General features: G+C 43.8%; 1 protein-coding gene across 1 annotated transcript in view; it reads right to left on the bottom strand.

The window, feature by feature from the left end:
- Positions 1-8,560: 8,560 nt before the first annotated feature.
- Positions 8,561-19,710, bottom strand: part of Tmem178b (transmembrane protein 178B) — a 351,533-nt gene continuing 340,383 nt past the window's right edge. Inside the window, exon 4 of the mRNA XM_046434207.2 lies at positions 8,561-18,151. Coding sequence (XP_046290163.1) covers positions 17,901-18,151 — 251 coding nt within the window. The 3' untranslated portion in view covers positions 8,561-17,900. The remainder of the gene's footprint in view (positions 18,152-19,710) is intronic.

Here is a 19,710-nt window from a genome sequence, read left to right as displayed (position 1 = left end):
CAGGGCCTCACCTGTGCTGGGTAAGTGCTCCGTCACTGAGCCCCAGCCCCAGCCCCAGCTGAGGCATTTGATGTTGAAGTAACAAGATGACAAGATCCAAGGATGAAGTATTTAGTGCTGGGAAGAGGGTGCTCCTTGTTTTTATAAGCTGATGTGTCAAATGCAGGCACTGCAAACGCGACATGATTACAACTGTTTTAACGACTCACAAGAAAAAAATACATCAAAACGTTAAGGGTGGTTATCTTTGGGTGGCAGGATATTATGGACCCCTTCTTCTTTCTCTTCCTCCTCTTCCACTTTCTCCTCCTCCTCCTTCTTCATTTTCCTTATTTTCTCAATGAATATAAATTTTAAATCATTTTTTAAAAATTGCAGTGCTTAGTGTAGATTAAATGCCATATCGAAATTTTCCTTCTAAAATGGCTTAAAAGCCATTGCATGTTTTCGTTTTAGAAAAGTCTTTAATGTAAAAGGAACTGGGTTATTCTCAAAGAAAGTGCATATTCCAGGACATGCAATATTCAATAAGACAAACCCACACTTGGCCTTCAAAAAAGCTAAGGATAAGTTTTATTTTCGCTTAGTCCTAATTTTGGTGGAGATGAAGCTCAATCCTTCAGCATTTGAAAGTTATATTAAAAGGCAGACCTCTAGGGGCTAGAAAGCAAATTCTCAGGCTTGGCTAGCCAGTGCACTTTCTGAAGGCCATTTTGTTTTTATGACCATTTGGTTCAGAATTAATGAGAACTACTTTGCATAGGCACCGCTTCACATTCGAAAGCTGTATGTACCTTTTGAGGATTCTCCCACTCACCTTGTAGATATAGATTATCAAAGTTGATTTCTTCTTTGTTCCTAACCTTTTAATGTTCTGGTCTATAAACCTCAGAAATAATTATCTTTTAGGCCCACAATTTTAGAACATCGATCAGGTTATTAAAACCACCTACTGGGCTGCAGGTATAGCACAGTAGTGGAGCACTTGCCAAGGTTCCAAGTTTGATCCCCATCACTCCAAAATATTTTTAAAATAAAAAAAAAACCCACCAGTTATGGTGGCAAGCACCTAAGGAATTTGGAGACAGCTAGAAGGAGCAAGAAACTTGAAAGATGCTATTGAGGGGAAAAAGAAAAAGAGGAAGAGACATGGAATAAAAAAAGTTTCTTTGTCCTGATTCAACACTCACAATTTCACGTCTTTTTAAATGTTTTCTTCTCAAGCAGACATAATCTTATTGTAAACAAGATCCTCAGAAGGCAACTTATAGCAGTTTAAAATTTTACTGAGGTCTTGGTGGTCTTCCTAGTCGCTTAAACCACTAAAATGATTTGTGATCTTTCAAGTGCAGGACAACAGAGTTATGCTGTCATGGATGGAGAACCATGTGCCCTAATCTAGAGGGCTGAGGGCCTTCATGGCCCGTGATGCACATGCCAGACACGTTCATTCTGTTCAAAAGTGTGGTTGAGTGCAAATCTCAGGGGTTTGTACTCAGGGCTAAAGGGAGCCCACGAAATCTTCATTTTACTTGGTAGGTCCAACCCTTACTATGAAGTTGAGAGAAAAACATAAATAACAGCTTATCAATACCACAGTGTGGTGAAATCCTCATGTCAACAGCATGATGAAATAAAGTGGTATAGTACCTCGAGGGGAAGGGAGGTCTACTCACATCATCTTTCCTCCCCCTACCTTGCCTTCCTGAAGTCGGACCCTGGAACACCCTCACCTGTGTCCTTGGAATATGGTTTATTCCCCCACTCTCACCTCCCTCAGGTTATCATAGGGACATCATCTTCTTCACCATTTGAGACCACACCCCGTGGGACTTATTTTTCTCTAATAATTTATCACTACACTGTCTACTAATTTACTTATTTTATAATCTGTCTCCCCTTCACCCACACTAGGCTATCAGCTCCTTGAGGGCAAAGACTTCTATCTGTTTTGTTCACTGCTCCATCCCCAGACCTATAAGTAGCATTGGAGTTTGGGAGTTGTATTGTTTTGCTCCTCTGTGTAATGGAGTCTTATAGCACATGGCCAGAGGAATTCAGGGAGAAGAAGCTAAGGAGATTACCACCTCAACCTGGGTGAATCCCCTCGTTACAACTCAACGGCAGCAAAAGAGCTCTGAAGGAATACTGAAAACTCTGTTCACAGTCATTGCTGCTGCCCTGGGGGTGGGCAAGGTCCTGAGCAGGGCTTTTTATCCCTGCCCCCAAACAGTGGGGAGATTGGGGCACAGAGAAAATACAGAGTGAGTCCAACTTCGGTCCCAGCCATTGGACAGGGGTCAGGAATGTGGACAGTGTCCACAGGGGCTGCATCCCCATCAGTAGTATAATACCCTGATCTGGGACAGGACAGGCCTCAGCCAGTGACCCCAACAGACTCTTAGGCAGACAGGCCCTCCCACGACCTCCAGATACTTGGAACCACCACCAGCTCCACAGTGACGCCATAGAAAATCCTTTCCACTGCTGTCCCTAATGAAAGCTCTATTTTAATGTTTAGCCTTAGTGTCACACCATCTGGAAAGCCATTTGGAGTTCCTTTTTTTTTTTTTTTTAACTAGAGCTTCATAATCATACCTAGTATTTGGGTCCATCCTGACAAACTCATACATGCATGGAATTTGATTTCAGTTCATGATCCCCCCTTTTCCCTCCCATCCTCCTTCCCTGCCCCGATCTCTTCCTCTACTCTACTAGACTTCTTTTCACTTACCTATTTATTTATATTTGATTAGTTCTTTTTACTTATGCACAAAGGTGAAGTTCCCTGTGGTATAATTACATATGCACATAACATGAGTTTTAAAGAATTCATTCTGCATTGCCCGCCCCCCTTTCCCATCCCTCCACTCTGCCATTAGACTTTCAATAGGCCACTTACAATTTTAATTATTTATAAACAAATATGTATATAGTACCTGCTGTATGTCAGTGTTTTAAGCATGTTATTACAGGGATATCATCAAATTTATTTTTTTATTAACATATGTGAATTATGTGAAATATGTGACTATGTGCACAGCAAATATTAACCCATTTTATCCTCACAACAACCCTGCAGGGTAGGCTTATGTTAGCATCCTAGCTAAGGAGGAAGAAAAGCGAGGCATGGAGGTTGGCAGCACGGGTGTGTGGTGCCAGTTTTGCACTCAAGTGGTCTGACGCCGCACTCCTTGCCTATGGCTATGACTACACTGTCCATTCAACTCAGAACTCAAAGTGATATTAGGCGGCTGGGTTGCTAGTCTCACCCTTCAGATCCCCTTGGCTGCACCTTCCAGGGTTTCTTAGGAGGCAAAAGCAAACTCCCCTCCAAACTGCTCTCCCGCGAGGTTTCCATGTGGCTTCCCTCACTCCTGCTTTTTGGGAGAAACAAGGCCCAATTCTGTGACCTTGTTTCCCTGGTTCTTACCCTGACAACCAGTGTGAGACACAGCAGAAAGGATCTTTCTAAGGACATAATTTAAAATGATACCAAAAAAGTCAACCTGCAAGTAGAATAGTGATTGCTAGAAATTGGGAAGGATCATGGTGGAAAGCAAGTTTGCATCTGATAAATGTACGTGTAGGCAAGTATGGATGTATCATCCCAAACCAATTAATAGGTGCAATTCACATATGTTAATAAAAAAATAAAAGATAAAAAAATTATAGCTGCTCTGATGTGGCTTTGACACCTTGGACTGTGACTTATTTTTTTCATTGTACTTTGAAATCTTACTGTGATTTTGATCCTAGATAAAAGATATTAGCATAAATGTTGAAACAAGCTTTCAAACCACATACTTAGGCAAATGAATGCTTCACACCAGTGCATACAAATCACCTTGGGGTCATGTTGAAACACAGGTTCTGATTCAGTGGATCTAGGGTTGTACCTGAGATTCTGCATTTCTAGCTAGATCCCCAGTCATGCTAGTAGAGTTGGCCAAGAAGCACCCTTGGCGTAGCAAGATTCGAAAGCACTTCTCTTACTCTTAGAAAGGAAGAACTCTGCAAAGGGGAAGAGCATGTTCATATTTTCTCCTGAAATAAAAATATTTGAAAGCATGATTTTATTGCTCGGAGCTGTATGCCTGTGTAGGATAGTAATAATAAATAAATGATGGTTGAATACAATAAGTTTTTTTTGCATTTAAATTAGCCACATATCCACTGTCCTTCAGCGTTTGATGTGGTCAGTGAGTGGAGCACCTTTGGGATGCTGAACAGTGTGCACATTTCAGTTCAGAAACTCTTCTTAAGGGAGGAAACGGAAGACCTGCTTCATAAAGAAAAAGGACAAACATCATAGCAGCCGTGAAGAGAGGCTAATGGGTTAAAAAAAATCAATAAAAAAAGAAAGAGGCTAATGGGTACTGATAACAATTTTGAGCCAAGCACGCTCTCATATTTATTTATTTATTTTTTGCTCTCATATTTATTAACTCTTTTGTTTTCTAAAGTAGTTTGGGAGGTAGGTGTTGGAATAATCACTTTCCAAGCACACAGGTTGAGAAGGCCAAGTAACACAACTTGTATGTAGAAGGATTAAAATCCTGATCTGCTTAAGTCTCAAGCACCTGTGTTCTTTCTGTCTCTGGGTTCTACCCCAGCTGCCTGTGTAGGGCAATGGAGATGCTTGAGAAGTAAAAGGTAGAAAGGAGACCATCTGACAAAGAATTTCAAGCTATTGACCTGTGAAGGCCATGGCCAGGCTTGTCTGTAGAGCATCAAGGGAAAGAAGAAGGAATTTAGAATATCTGGGGAGGAGTTCTAGTGGGGACAGGAAGTGGGTTTTGTTTATTCCAACTCATCTTGCAGATTAGTGTGCAATAAGGGGTTGGCTCAGCAGGCCTGGGTTGACCAAAACCTGTATATTCCAAGGAAAGATCTGGCCCTTGGCTGACTCCGGGGAGACATCCTTTATGCCCTGGAAATACCTGCCTTGTGAGAAAAGTCTTTGTTTATCTGGTCACCTTGAGTCAGTCCCACTAGATAGTCTAGTTTTCGTTTAGATCTAGAATGTCCCACAAAACCTCCTGAATTGAAGGCTTGGACCTTCATGCAGTGAGCCTCAGAGGTCAGTTTTGGGGCAGTGATTGGATCATGAGGACTGTAACCTCACCAGTGGATTGATCCATTGATAATTCATAAGTTAATGGTATTATTGGGAGATGGTAGAAATCATAGACGGTGGGCCTATTTGGAAGAGATAAGTCATTAATGGTGTGCCCTGGAAGGGTCTAGCTTGTCCCCAGTCCCTTCCTTTCTCTTTCTCTTTCCTTCTAGGCTGAACTGAGCAGCCTTCCTTCACCATGGTCTTCCTCCATGGTGCTCTGCCTCACCTCAAGCCCAAAGCAGCAGAGTCAGCCGACCATGGGATGAAACCTCTGAAAACTGTGAGCCAAAATAAATCATTCCTCTTTTAAGTTGTTTATGTCACGTGTTTTAGTCACAGCAATGGAAAGCTACGACAGTTTGTATCAACAGTATGATTGATGGTGGAGTCTTGGCTGTGGCGTATCAATTTGACCCCTGGCAGGTCTAAAGACTAAATAACGGTCAGCCACATGGGCACTCCATGTCTACATGACAGAGCACCCAAGATTCCCCGGACACCAAGACTGAGGGGAACTTTGTTTTAACTTTGTTAAACCTTTTATGTGTTGTCAGAGAGTGTGGGAGGCCATCCTCACACTGATTTGAGTTACCTCCCTGGCTGGGTGAGAGTGCTTAGACACAGCTGTGTTAGAGCCTTTCCCACCCTTTCCCAGGTCCGAGGGTTTGTCCATGTGGAGGCGTGCCTGGCCACTGCCCCAAAGACCCAATCGTCGCCTCTGACCTTGGGATGCTGCCCCCCTTTAACTTTCATTGGATGGGACTTTCCTTGGAATTTTTTGTTCCCCAATAAAAGCCCACTCCCTGGCATGTTCTCGCTCTCGCTAGTCTGTTCTGTAAACCTCACCACCGCATTAGATGGCTGGAGGCGGGAGCTAGGAGAAGCCGTCTTGGAGCTGATATTAAAGGTAATGAGAGTCTGTCTCTTCAATTTAAAACTCCCTAGCAATTACTTATGAATCGAACCTTCTTTCAAGAAGCCAGCGCTGGTTGTGTGGCACAAGAGAGCCTCGCTGGAGAATTAAGGGCTGTCCAGTGGAGGTAACACCTGGAAGTTTTGCATCTGGTCTCTCCTGAACTCTGTCCTATGAACATTTTACCCTTGCTAATTTTAATCAGGATCCTTTCAGTGCAATAAACCATAACCCTGAGCATAACAGTTTTTCTGAATTTGTCAAGTTTTTCAAGCAAATCATTGAATCTGAAAGTGATCTTGAGGATCACCAATCACCAATCATTAAGGACCAACTAGAGGGAATGGAAACTAGTTTGCAGACTGGTTTGGTTCAGATCAGTAGGAACTTATTGAGCACTTACTACAAACCAGGCATTACTAGTTATCAGGATACAAAGATGAAGTCAGAATCCCCACTCTTCAAGACAGTTTTGTTCCCAAGGAGATACCAAGGAGAACACTAATTTTTAAGCAAGTGATAAATACACAATACATGGCATGGTAGCATGGGACTAGAGGAAGGTCACTTAACCTGAGGCTGAGGAAGGAAGGCTTCCTGGGGTACCTCTCCAAGGACCACCCTGAGCATTCTGGGGGCTTGGTTACAGATCTTGGAGCTGTCTTTCTGCAATTTAATAGTTCACCGTCGGGATATTTGTGTCTGGAGGCACTGGGTTAAAGTGAAGCCATCTCTAGTTGTATTTTTCACAAACCTAGTTCTCTGCTAAACTCAGCGGATTGCATAATTCATCAGATACCAAAATCAAAGTGGTCTTTCATTGGAAAAAGAACACAAAGAACAGACTCTCTGTGTGGCTTATCCCAGGCTACCTACTAGAATTGGGGGTATTCTGCCTCAGATAACTGCTGGTGTCTCCAAGCACCCCTGAGGTCAGAATGCTGCCACATTAAAGTCATAGGGCCTGGTAGGGCATTCTCCCCAGTCTTATTCACCCCTGTCAGTAGGGAAGAGGTTCTTAAATTCCACCTGTTTTCCTGGAAGGCACAGGGCTGGAAGGTCTTGCTCATTTAAGATCAGGGGTGTTTCATTCTTTCTCACTTCTCAGGGACATTGCTATAAAGGGGGTATATGGGAACAGGATTCTTGGTCTCCCATTTCTTCATGTTCTTCTTTTATAAGTTCCTCACGTCTATTCTATAAGGTGCTAGCCTCTACCCAATACTTATTTTTGAAATGCTTTACTCTTCATTTCCATTATTTCCAAGATGCCTCCTCTCCATGCTTATATCAGTGTGATGTGTCAGGCTAGATCCACACAGGCAATCCTCCTGTATAATGCCCAACAGTGTGGGGATCTTTCCACCGAGGCTACTCCCCATGGCTCAGATCATGACGATTGTGAGTTGTGTCCTGTCCTCTTGACCACTCTTCAGACAAACCACAGAAGTGCAATGATGTACCTCTCATTCAGGAATCTCCCTCTCCCTCCAGTTCTCCACCTCTAAGGGACATCTTTCCTTCTTTGGCTGTCTAGCATCTCTTTGGAGTTCTTTTGCCTACTCTATGAATATTGATGAGAGTCAAAACTCACCACCAAAGAGAAGCTTATAAGTCTCTACACCTATTTCCTTGGCCCCCTTCAATGGTGCACCCACCTGGGATTCTGACGCGAGAGCTGTACCTGAAAAACAAACAAACAAAACGGGAACATGGATTCATCCTGGTGGACTGTAAGATGTAGGCAGAGGCAGCCACATGCATCTCCAGGGCAGGAGCAGAAGCCGGGCAGGTTATACTGAGTCCGATAGCAGCATCCTCAGGATCCCGTCTGCATCAGAATGTGATTCTGGCCACCTGTTACCTCCTAACTGCGTGACAGGTTTCCAGCTATCCAGGTCTGGTCAGGAAATTACCTTTCCATTTCTATCAGGCAGAACCAGTTTCTTTCACTTAAACCTAGAGATAGTGATTGAGAAATAAGACCATTTAAAAAGCGCTTACCTCCTGTCATCTTCCCTTCCCGGGCTTCCGGCTTTCCTAACTAGACGTGAGCCAGAAACTTTTTAAAAGGCAGATGGGTAGAGAGAATGAACTCTAAATTGAGAACAAAGATGCTAAAGATGAGAATTTCTCTCTTCACCGCTAACCAGGAAATAATACAACAAGAGGTTCGAATGTAACTAGTAATTCCAGCTTCTCATAAAACTTTTAAAAATTTATCAATGTCAGTAATAAGGAGAAAAATAAAAAGTTTCCCTCTTTTTGCCTTCTGAATCTCTCTCCATTTTTTTTTCTCCATCTCTTACCCAATCCTCAAAGCATGTACCTTGGGTCTACCCAGGATTGGAATGTGTACTGTCAATTTCCTTTTGGATTACAGCTTTCAGTTGGCTATCTATGTAAGACTTTTACTATCTATTTCTATACAAAACCAGTGAGAACAATATTATTCTTTATCAAATACTTCAGCCTCTGCCCTCCCCATCCCACCCCATCCCACAAGCAGAGAGCAGACACAATCGTTTAAAACACACAACATGATCTTCTTTATTTAATTGTTTAATCAGTTTACATTCCACAACTGACAGATTATTTATTTTATTTTTTTCCATGAACAAGTCATTTAATTAATTACCAGACACTTTTTTTCTTCAATCGATGGAAATACAATATTTCTGCCAATTTGAAAAAGAAAATTGCAAGATGCAGTCAGTTTCAGTGAAGTCCCCAAATGCTCTCTGCTTCCTCAGTCCTTTCAAAGTCACAGGAACCTGGCAATTTCCCTTTTCATTCCCCCCTCCCACTTCCCTGTTAAATTCCTCTTAGAAATCACAAGAGTTTCAAGATCTGGTTTGGATCACCTTTTCTGTAATTAATTAAGTATGAGAAGGAACAGACAGTACAATAGATCTGATAAGATGTAGCATTCTTGTTAAGATTAAACAATACATTTATTCACATCATATCAGAACAAATTAACATAATATTTAATCTTATTTTAGCACCAATAACCACAGGAATTGCTACCTCCAAGGGGAGAGTTGTTAGAATCCTGCAGTATACACCACTCCTTGTCTAACCAATCAGAAAGCACTATGCAAATTAAAGTAAAGGTAAATAAATTTATATTGACTGAGCAATAATCTGGCGGACCATAAACACTCCAGGTGTTCGAGAGTTTTGTCAGCGATGGTCCCTGTCTAATGACCATATATAAAACATACTCACCAAATCAGCTCATTTTCTCTCGCTTGGTAACACAGGGCTCAGAATGTTATATTTTAAACGAATCAAACCTTGTCATACTGGCCTTTTTGAAATGCTTTGAGAATGCCCAGGGGTTGGTTGCTTGTGTTCTATTCTGTTCTCTGCACTAAGATCTTGCTACTTGTCTTTTTCCTGAACAAAAGAGGTTTCTTCAAACCCAAGGAAGGTGTGTAAGCAGAGAGGAGAGGTAGGCAATGGTGGCCTGAGTCACAGTGCAAGGATAGAACTTGTCACTGCCACCTCCCAGGAGACCCAGCCCACCTGTGGCTGCCACTCAGTGTACCTCCTTTTTAGCATTTGATTTTAAGCTAGAAAATTAAGGAATGGAGAAAACAGCTCCGAATATTGGTGAGATGTTCTTAGCAGGCAACTGCACCAGATGACAGATGGTTGTGAGCTCTTTTTTCTTCACAGAGAGAAGGCCTGTCTACCCCTCCCCACTGAGAGATAAAGGACATCATAAGGCAGTGGCTGATGCTCCTACAGCCTAAAAGATCATGACCTGCTTTGCCCTCTAGGATTTGGGTAGGTCATGAGGGTGGGGTTCCCTTACTAAGTAGGTGAAACAGAACTTCCAGAGGCTAAGACAGCAGCTGGACATTGCTCTGTGCTTTCCACTCTCAGCCAACACAGCCAGCCTCCTGCCTCTGTCAGCAGTGATACGATCTTGGTAGTTAGTGATACACAGGGAAGAGTGGTCCGCTCAGTCTCTTAAAGAAGACCCTAAATCTGCCCTGGCCTAGACAGCAGTCAGAAGCCACATATGGCAGCTGGAAATGTGACTGATTCAAATTAAAATTGTTTTGTTTTTCAAAGTAAAATAATTCACACTGGCTTAAGAATATTAAAAAAAAAACATAAAATATCTCAGTGATTTATGTTGATGCCATGTTGAAATGATATTTTTGATATGTTGGGTTAAAATATAGTATGAAAATTAATTTCACCAGTTTGGTTGGGCTTTTGGAAATGTGGCTCTTAGGATATGTAAAATTGCATATGTGACTCATATATTCTGTTGGACAGCAGGGGTCCAAATCACCTACCAGAAACTGGTCCCAGAGATGATCATCATGGATCATCAGAGGAGGATTTAGACTGAAGCTGCCTGTAACCACGGAGTGGAGGGAGGTGCTGTCATTGACCAAGCATGGTGTGCTTCCCCACTCTAGGAAGCTACTCTTCTCCTCTTGAAGGCAGGCAGCATTTGTGCAATAGGATCATCTGTTCCCTGCTCGATCCTGCTTCCTCTTAACTGCAGGGTCACTGCCTTGGGGCTCCTTCTCTGTGCTACGCTGAGGGCATTCTGGTGATTCAGCCACATCTCCATCTGAAAGTCCCCTTCATCTAACCTCTACTCTGGATCCACAGTTTTGCACATGGCCACCACCCCACAACCACCACTGCCTTCTCCATTCCCCTCCGTGGCAACCCTGGGCCAGCCAGACCTCCTGCGTCTGACTTGGAGAGCCACACTTGCAGATCGAGTCACAGATTACAAGGCAACTCACATGCCTCATCTCCTCTGATGCTCCTTCTCCTACCCCGGCCCTGGTGCAGCAAAGCTGTCAGTAGAGATAATAAAATGAGATCGTCAAAGTAGGCGGGAAAAGGCATCTGAGAATGAAAAGGTAGATAAAAGGCTTTGGACTCTGAGCACAAACTGGCTGTTGACTTGAGGTGACTTTCTGAGGAATGAAACTGTGGGTCAATAATGGCCGGGAGAAAAACTCCTGATTTACCTCAATGTAGTAAGTAAGTAAGCACATACCAGCCAGCGTGGGAACAGAGTCTCTAAAAAAATAGCAGCAGAAAGGACAAGGAGACTCGGCATCCCAGGAGTCCTGAAAGCTCCCCCACTCCCTGTTAGGTTGAGAGGACGTGGAGACATGGTGAGGTAACAAGACTCGCCCGAGGCCCCGAGTGAGCTGGTAACAGAGCTGCTGAATAGCCACCTCAGGTTCAGGTCTCTGTGTTGACCTTTGCCATGACCTTGGCCTTTATGACTTTGATGATATGCTCTTACTTTGGGGGAGATAAATTCTACTATCAAGGCAAAACCCTTTCGAACAGAACTCTGACTGCCAGAGAAATGACCAGAAAAATCACCTGTGCCACACCATCCCTCCCCTCAAATGCCACCAGAGTCAGGATTCTAGGGTAGTTCCACCTAAGTCCTCAGAAAACTGAGGGCTACAACATCGCGTGTGAGTAGTCGCAAACCCCTCCCCTTTATTTTCAGTTTCCACTTTTATTGTACATTTTTACAGAGAGTCTTGAATAGCAAAACAGTCACACCGGGGGTGGCGATGGGCAAGGGGGATGGGCGATACCGGAGAGGACTCTGTAAACGGCATCGTCACACTCACGACACAGACACACCGGTACACACAGACGAGGAAGGGTCCAAGGGCCACCCAGAAAGGAAAGGAATGGAATGCTTGGGGTCCAGGAGAGAGAGAGGGACACAGAGTTCCTTAGGAAGCGACACCAGTCCTTGGGAATGAAGAGGAGAGGCTGGCGTCTGTCAAAGGGATGCCAGGTTGAGCTGTGGCCGGGCAATCCCAGGTGTGACCCAGATTTCTGTTTCTCAGCACTGAACAAACACCCCTGAGGCTGGGCAGTTTCCCCCATTCCTGGCTGGGCTATATCAATGGCAAATTTTTGAACTTCCCTAAGAGAAGGTCTCAACACAACATTGATCCACTGCAAAGCAGAAAGTGCACAGACCCTTTTGGGAGTACATTCTTTTCTCATTTAGAATCTAGGATTTAGTTTTTCCCAAACAAGATCATACTTAGAACACGTCCCAGTGTGTGTCCCACCCAGAGGACTCCCTGCAAAAACTTGGAGGCTTCCAATGAAGTCATGGGCTTCTCCAATGGGCAAGAGAAAGCAGGTCCTAGCTCCTTGAAACTTATTCTCATCCTAAACTTAAAAATCATTAAACCTTTCAGAATCTAACTTGTTCCTACCACTTGGGTAGGTACAGCTGGAAATAATGCTAGAATTGGTCAAAACAAACAACTAGGCATTAACCACATGCTTTGATTAAAAGTTAACTGTTTCAGCTCATGGTTTATGTGTTCCATTTTCTCTGGGAATAAGCAAGAGGGACAATAGTGCCCTTTGCAAAACTGGCCTTGGGATGATAGGAAAGAATCTGGGAACATGTGAAGTAAATTCAGGAGCCAATTTCTCTGGAGAGTCTGAATGAAGAAGAGAATCCCATGTGCTTCTGGTGGACAGGTAAAGTCCTATTTAGCAACCAAGATGACCTCTCTCTCTATCCCTTTAACAGCAAGGCACAGAAACTAGATGCAAGAATTCCATTTCAGTGAGGGCTCTGCAGCTGTAGATAACTTGAACCGTGCGTAATTCATACAGCACTTCATGTTTGCAAATGTCACCCTTAGTATACCATGAGGTAAAGTGTTATCACCATCCTCACATTGTAGATGAGGAAGTTCAAGTATGGAGAAGACACAGTGCCCAGAGTCAAATCATTTTAGTGCAGAACAGAAATGAAATTTACAGTAGATGCATTATACAAGTGTAGCTTAATTAGTGAGTTACTCTGGCTTCAGTGCTCTTACACCCATGATTAGATTGAGATGGCACCTGGGGGAAAAAACAACAAGTAGGGGAGATGTGTGTGTGTGTGTGTGTGTGTATACATATATATACATATATGTATTCATATATATGAGAGAGAGAGAGAGAGAGAGAGAGAGAAGTAAATCCCCAAACAGGAAACTTTTAGTCCTGGTCCACCTTCTAGTATTGAGCTTTCATAGGCCTCTTTGTTCTGGGGGCTCAGAACCTGTGCTCCTAATGCCAAGAACAGAGAGTCAATGTGATGCAGAACAGTGTGGTTCTGTAGCCATAAAATGTCCTCATAGTCCCATCTGCCAATCCCGAGAAAACCATGCATTAGAGAGGTTTGGGGCCACGGCCATTATGACGGGGTACACCATAGATGACAGTGTGATGGAATTATGGACGAAATTGTAGCATTTTTGTTTTTCACTTTTATAAGTAAAAAACATGTCTACAATGAGCATGTATTACTCAGGATAAAAAGCTCAATAGCTGATATTAACATATTCTAAGAACCAGAAATCAAGTTTAAGAAACATTTTACACCATGGCAGAATCAATGGAAAGATGCCAAATACAATCCCAGAAGTCAGTGGCTCTGAGAGGTATTAGAATCACTTGTGTTCATCAACTCTGTGGTGGGCTTGCTTAAAAATCTGTCCCCTTTCTCTGCCATACCAACTGGAAGACAGCACCAAAGCCAGTCCAGCTGGTACACACCAATGGTTTCTATACGTGCTGAAATCACCTCTCACTCTGACTCATCACGTTTACCAGGACAGCACTGGATGTATTCACGGGGATGCTTAGTCCCAGGAGCAGACAGAACACTTTCAGAAAAGCAGCTTCACTGGAACTGAAAGAAACAACCGACTGTCACATAAACCACACCAAAGAATGACTAGGGTGTGTATTTCTCCCCACTTCTTCCCTTGGTATCAGTTCATGAACACTCTCAGCATAAGCTAGGTGAATATGTTCCTTTCTAAATGCCTCTAAATGATCTATTTGATTTTTTGAAGTCTGACATTGGCTCAGGTAGACATCTTGGGAATCCTAAACTGCACATTCTTCCACTAAATCAGGACAACCCCACATGATGCTTTCATGCCAGGCCTTTTACCGTAAGTATGGACCAATACTGAGAGACAGTCTCCAGGTACCCTCTCCTCTTGGAAGGAAAGGAAGCACTGCTGGGTGGAAATGCCCAGTGGGAGAATAGACCAACATGGCGCCAGGACCAAGAGTGCTACACAGGGATGTGAGGTCAAGGAAGGCTGGTCTTGATTTGGTGGAGCTGTCCAGTCTTTGTGACTTCATAATCCCTAGAGGTCAAAGGGTAGAGTTGCTGAAACGCTAGGACTTGTGGGAAGGTTGAAACTGGAATGGGTGCAGTCTTTCATTTTTTTAAATTTTGATGCCGGTGAGCCACAGACTTCCTTATGAAACCTAAAGCCACAACAAATAAAGATGGGGGCTACTTGGAGTCTATCTTTACCCTTTCCAGATATGAAGTACTTAACTATTTTAGCTGACTAAGGTAGGTTCAGAGGCAAGTAAAAGAGGGTAGGAAGAGAAGAAACAGAAAAAGAAACCATAACTCACAAAATGAGGGGAGAGAAAAATGGGATCTCTCTCTAGGCAAACATGCCACTTTTCTGAATCCCTAATCTTGGAGGGGAGAAAAAAAAATAAAAGTTGAAATGGGCCCGTGCTCAAGGTTGGCTGGCTTGGAGCTCACAGTGTAAGCTTGATAACATACTTGCATGCACACACCATAAGGAATTTGAACTTGATCTGGATGGGAACTGGGGGTCTTATAGAGGCCACTGACCCTAAGCCCCTCTTTAGGTTTGGTTCTAGTTCAATTTGGAGTTAGCAGCATCTGGCTTTGAAAGCCTCACAGGTCAGGTCTCTTTTTTGCTTCTTCCTCAGCTACCTTACAGTCAGGAGGCTTCAGGAACTGGTCGGAGGGGTGTGGTTTAAATCTATGGTCAAGCCCCTTTGCTGAGAGAATCAAAGTCACCTGGGCTCTTTTCCTATTGGCTAGGACTTGCCTCCTAGAAAGGGGCTTCCATTTTGACCATGTGCCTGGCCATGTTACTGTTCCCAAGCAGGACAGACCCCAGAGTGCTTGTATCTGTACCTTTCTGACCCCAATATCAGAGAGCTAAAAGGCCCTGCTCTGCAGATGTGGAGATGACATAGATGCTCTACTTCCCCAGAGTCCTTCTGACATCTCAGGGATGCTCAGATTTCAAAGGGATGCAGTAAATTTCATTAAAGTTTCAACACAAAGATAAGTACTGGATTGGGCAGATGATATACTTGTAGCAAGTATGTATAGAAAAAGAGGGTATAAATAATGATAGTTCTATGCGCTAGTGTCTTCAAAAATGGTTACTAAAGAAGTTTAAACAGTTGATAGAAATTTGTCCCATTTATAATTGTTTCCCCCACTTTTCTGCAACTGGAAAGAAGCTGGAATTTGCATCTAGTCACAGATAAACCTCTGCCCTAAATGGATGCTCACAGATACTTGCTCTCCCTGTCTAATTCAAGGTGCTTGGTAAAAAGTCACAAGGCCTCTCAATCTGAGATACTATTTTTCACTCTTCCCGTCTCCCAAGTAAGCCATTTCCCTAAAGGGAGAGATCAAACTTTCAAAGAAAAATGAAAATAAAATTCCCAATTAAAAAACTAGGGTTTCCTGAAAATTACTTCCCTTCTCATAAGTCTTAAAAACAATCCTTGGAACCTCCATCAGAAGCCAAGAGCACTTCTTTCTACCCAGCTCTCCTCCATAGCCTGGTACACCCATACCAAGGGCACTCACACACTAAACCTTTTGCAGAAGCTGACTGGGCTCCCTGGAGAGGGAGTCTTGAGTAGGGCATCCACACTTGCGTGCAGGTGTGTACTAACACAGACAAGCAAAATGCACCAGAGATACACACAGCATCTACACTCAAGCCCATTCACGCGCATCAGATGTCATAGCCAGATATGGATTACACACACACCGTCAAGAAGAGCAAATGACAGGCTGGACTTACACGGATGCAAGGTGCCAGGGCCAGTGGTCAGTAGATAAGAAGAGGGGAGAGCTGGTTGGAAGACAGGTGAAGAAACAGCAATGAGGAAGGCAGGCTGCTGAGTGTTGGCAAAGTTCCCAAAGCATATGAGCTATTAAACAGCTAGATTCTCTGCTGCAAGGTTAACTGTGGCTATGTCAGCTCAGGGATTCTCTCCCTGCCTCCCCTGGGGCTGCTGGGCACCAGCAGGGCCCCTGAGGTGACTGAGCTACTCCAGCCCTACAGCATCCACAACTCTGATTTCTCTCCACTCACCGGCACCTGCCGCGCCATTTTGCTCAAGTGGGCCTGAGACGCCGGGGTGGATTTATTTCACCTCTGTTTGGGTGCTAGCTACTAAGACAACTATTTTGGGATTCATGGCCTTGAATATCAAGAGGAAAGGGAAGAAGATGGAAAGTCAAGAGTTCTCCATTAATTTACACAATATCATACAAATTTGAGCCCATGGGTAATGGAGGTGTTCTCTCTGCATGTGACTCATTTTCCTTCATCTGTACAGACGTTACCCCTAGGAAAGGGGTAGATGTCCAGTGACAAAGGACAGCCCCCCATGATGGGGAGTGAAGGTCTTGTTTGGTATACGTACTTGTACAACAGCAACCAGAGGCGACATTCCTTCTCCCTCCTGAACTGTGTGTTCCCCCCTCTTCTCTCACGGCTTTTGTGCCCAGCTGTGTCTTGAACTTCCAAAATTAGAGGACTAAATCCTGTGGCGATCCAGAACTGTAATGTGCAGAGCCACAGGGTCCTCTGGCCCAGTGGTTTTGTTCTCGGTTCTGCTCTCTGGGAATTTCTGTTGTACCAAAAATAATAGAAAAAATGCAACACAGATAATAAAACCTCCCACTCAGGCAGCATCCACCACATATGCGTTCTCTCTCTCTCTCTTTCTCTCTCTCTGTCTCTCTCTGTTTTTCTTCAGGCATCTGCAGCTGCAGCACCAAGTACTGGCATCCATAGAGGCCTGCCTCTCATACTTTCTAGGAATCTGGGCTTCCATCTCAGCCATGAAACCACCATAGTGATAGAGAGACAATGGTCAAAATGCAATATTTCCATTTAAAAGGCGGAAAAGAAATAAAGGAAACCACCCAATGTTCACACACACACATACACACACACACTCACACCTCATCACACCACTACTCCAAGGCTCTGATCTGCCCAGGGAGTGCAGGTGGGGAGGATGGGGTGGCCTCTTGTTAACTGGGCGTAAGGCAGCTGGAAGGTAAGACTGGGCTTTCTGAGCATCCACTGAAGTGTCCTTTTATTGGTGTGGATCTTGCCTCTCAGCATGTTCTCTCCCCTTCCCACCTCTAAAATTTTGTCCGAAAGTTTGGCCACAGAGAGAAAACTTCCTTCTTGGTTTGTTTTCTCGTCTACTCCTTGTGTGTTGCTGGTGGGCCAGGAAGGAGCTCAGACAGGAAGAGCAGGAGAAGTGGTACTGAAAATGGCCTTGAAGATGTGGTTCCGCTCTATGAACTAGGGGGCCGCGCTTCCCTGGGATATGACCGCGGGGTGGTGTCCTCTCCTGCTGGCCCAGTGCGTGGCACTTCCTTCTCACATCTGGGTTGCTCCAGACCACTGCCACTGTCCCTTCCAGCTCCCCACCACATGCTCATGAGTGACGGGGATCAAGATGCTATTGCAGGTGGTGATGTTTGCTTTGTCTTCAAGAAACTGTGAAGCCAAAAGTCAAGAATTGATGGAAGAGCCACAGGATGGGAACACTTTCCCCATCTTGGTGATGAGGCAACACAAAGTCCGGCGAGATGCAGGTGCCTGAGCCAACTCAACTCTACCTTGGCACTGGCATCATCTTGATTTAGTTTTGTTTTATATATGTATATTATATATATATTTATATATATATATATATATGTATGGGTTTGTTTTTTTAGCACACTGTCCCATTCTCGGGTCTGGATTTAGGGCAGTTGGTCCTCGGGACAGGTTGGACAGAAGGGGCCAAGGTACAGAAGAATCCCGAGATTAGCGTGAGGCCCAGGCCCCCCCACGCACAGAACATGGACCATCCATAGCCATGGCTGATGTCATCGGGGAGTCCATACAGGTAGCGTGGGTAGCGTGACAGCTCAAAGTTGATCCCAGCCACACAGGTGCACAGTGAAATGATGCAGAAGGTTCCTGGAGAACAAGGGGAAAAGTTGGGGTGGGGAAACGGAGAAGGAAAGGGAAGGGGAGAGGGAGGGAGAGAAAAATTAGGGTTATTACATTTTCAAGTTTCTTGAGGAAGAAAAATGAGAAGATCCAGGTTAGAGCAGATGATCACAGAGGTCACCATCTGGAATATTCACAGGGAAGACAGTATTAAGGGATCATCACTTCCTTACTCTAAAAATGTCCCAGTCTTGGACAAACTCAGGAAGTCTCTTCTTCTGGAAAACACCCAAAATAACTATCTCGTTAGGAGTTTTGTGGAGGGGGAAGTGAGGCAGGACAGCATTCAGTTCATTTTTCTAAAGCATGTTAAATTCTTTTCCTTTCTTTTTTTAAATAAATATATTTTAGTTGTAGTTGACACAATACTTTTATTTATTTATTTTTATGTGGTGCTAAGTATCAAACCCAGGGCCTCGCAGGTGCTAGGCAAGTGCTCTACCACTGAGCCACAACCCCAGCCCTTCATTTTCTTTCTTTGAAAAGAGAAAGCTTCCCTCTTTGTACTTATTTAAAGTTCTTTCTGATACATAACATCTTATGAGTATTATTTCTCCAATCTATTCACTAACAACTCTTTGGCCAGAAGGAGAAAACTTCTTTCTCAGTTCGTTTTCTCAGATTGCTAACTCCTGGAAGTCATTTTTCATTTCCAATAAGACAACATTTCCTAAAGTATTCTCCATGGAACACCAGCCCTCTGAGACCCTCCTTTGCAGTGTGGGGTGGGAGGGGCTGAGTCAAAACAGTGGGAGCCTGAATATGCTTTTTCACTCAGGAAGACTCACAATCCATGTTGGCACAAGTTCACTCAAATCACCTAGTTCTAAGAGCTTTTTCACAAGCTTGTTTGGTACTGGGGCCTCCTCTTAATGTTATTCATATTGATCATCAATCAGAAGACTGCTATAAGAGGTAGAATAGGATAAAATGTTTTAGAATCAAATCCATTTTTAACCAGTATAAATATTTGGTATACCTAGGATGAATTCAAGAACTTGTTCTCTTATGTTTTTTTAACCCCCAGTGACCTGCAGAAGTATGTACAGTTTGGGAGAGCTGGACTGGGTCAATGAAAGGAGGAAAGAGAGGCATATTTTTTAAGGGGAGGGAACAAAAGTGGTGCATTATGTTTGACATTGACTACACAAACTCCTTCCTGCTTCCAAACAGTCAAGTTTCTTGAAGGTCCAGCCTATGTCTTCCAGAAGATACGTGAAGGACAAAGGGGAAGAGTGGAGTAAGACAACGAGTTTGTGATCATTTAAGTGGCCACAGCAGCTGCAGTGATACCCAGACACAGAGTAAGGGCGTGTGCTGGGAATTATGCTAAGTGCTCAGCAGGTATTGAAACTTTAATTCTTAAAACAACTCTATGTAATGGGTCATATTATTATCCCATTTTACTGATGAGGGTATCAAGGCCCAGAGAGGTGAAGTCAGCCAGACCACGCAGCCAGACCACGGCTTGGGGGCTTCTCCATTTTCTATTTAAGACTGGCCATCAGGCAAGGTGGTCTCTTCAT

The sequence above is a fragment of the Marmota monax genome, unplaced genomic scaffold, assembly GCF_021218885.2.
Source record: "Marmota monax isolate L192 unplaced genomic scaffold, Marmota_monax_Labrador192_F-V1.1 WCK01_AAM20220418_F8-fsc00122, whole genome shotgun sequence".
Classification (NCBI taxonomy): Eukaryota; Metazoa; Chordata; class Mammalia; order Rodentia; family Sciuridae; genus Marmota; species Marmota monax.
This window is presented reverse-complemented; position numbering and strand designations above follow the sequence as displayed.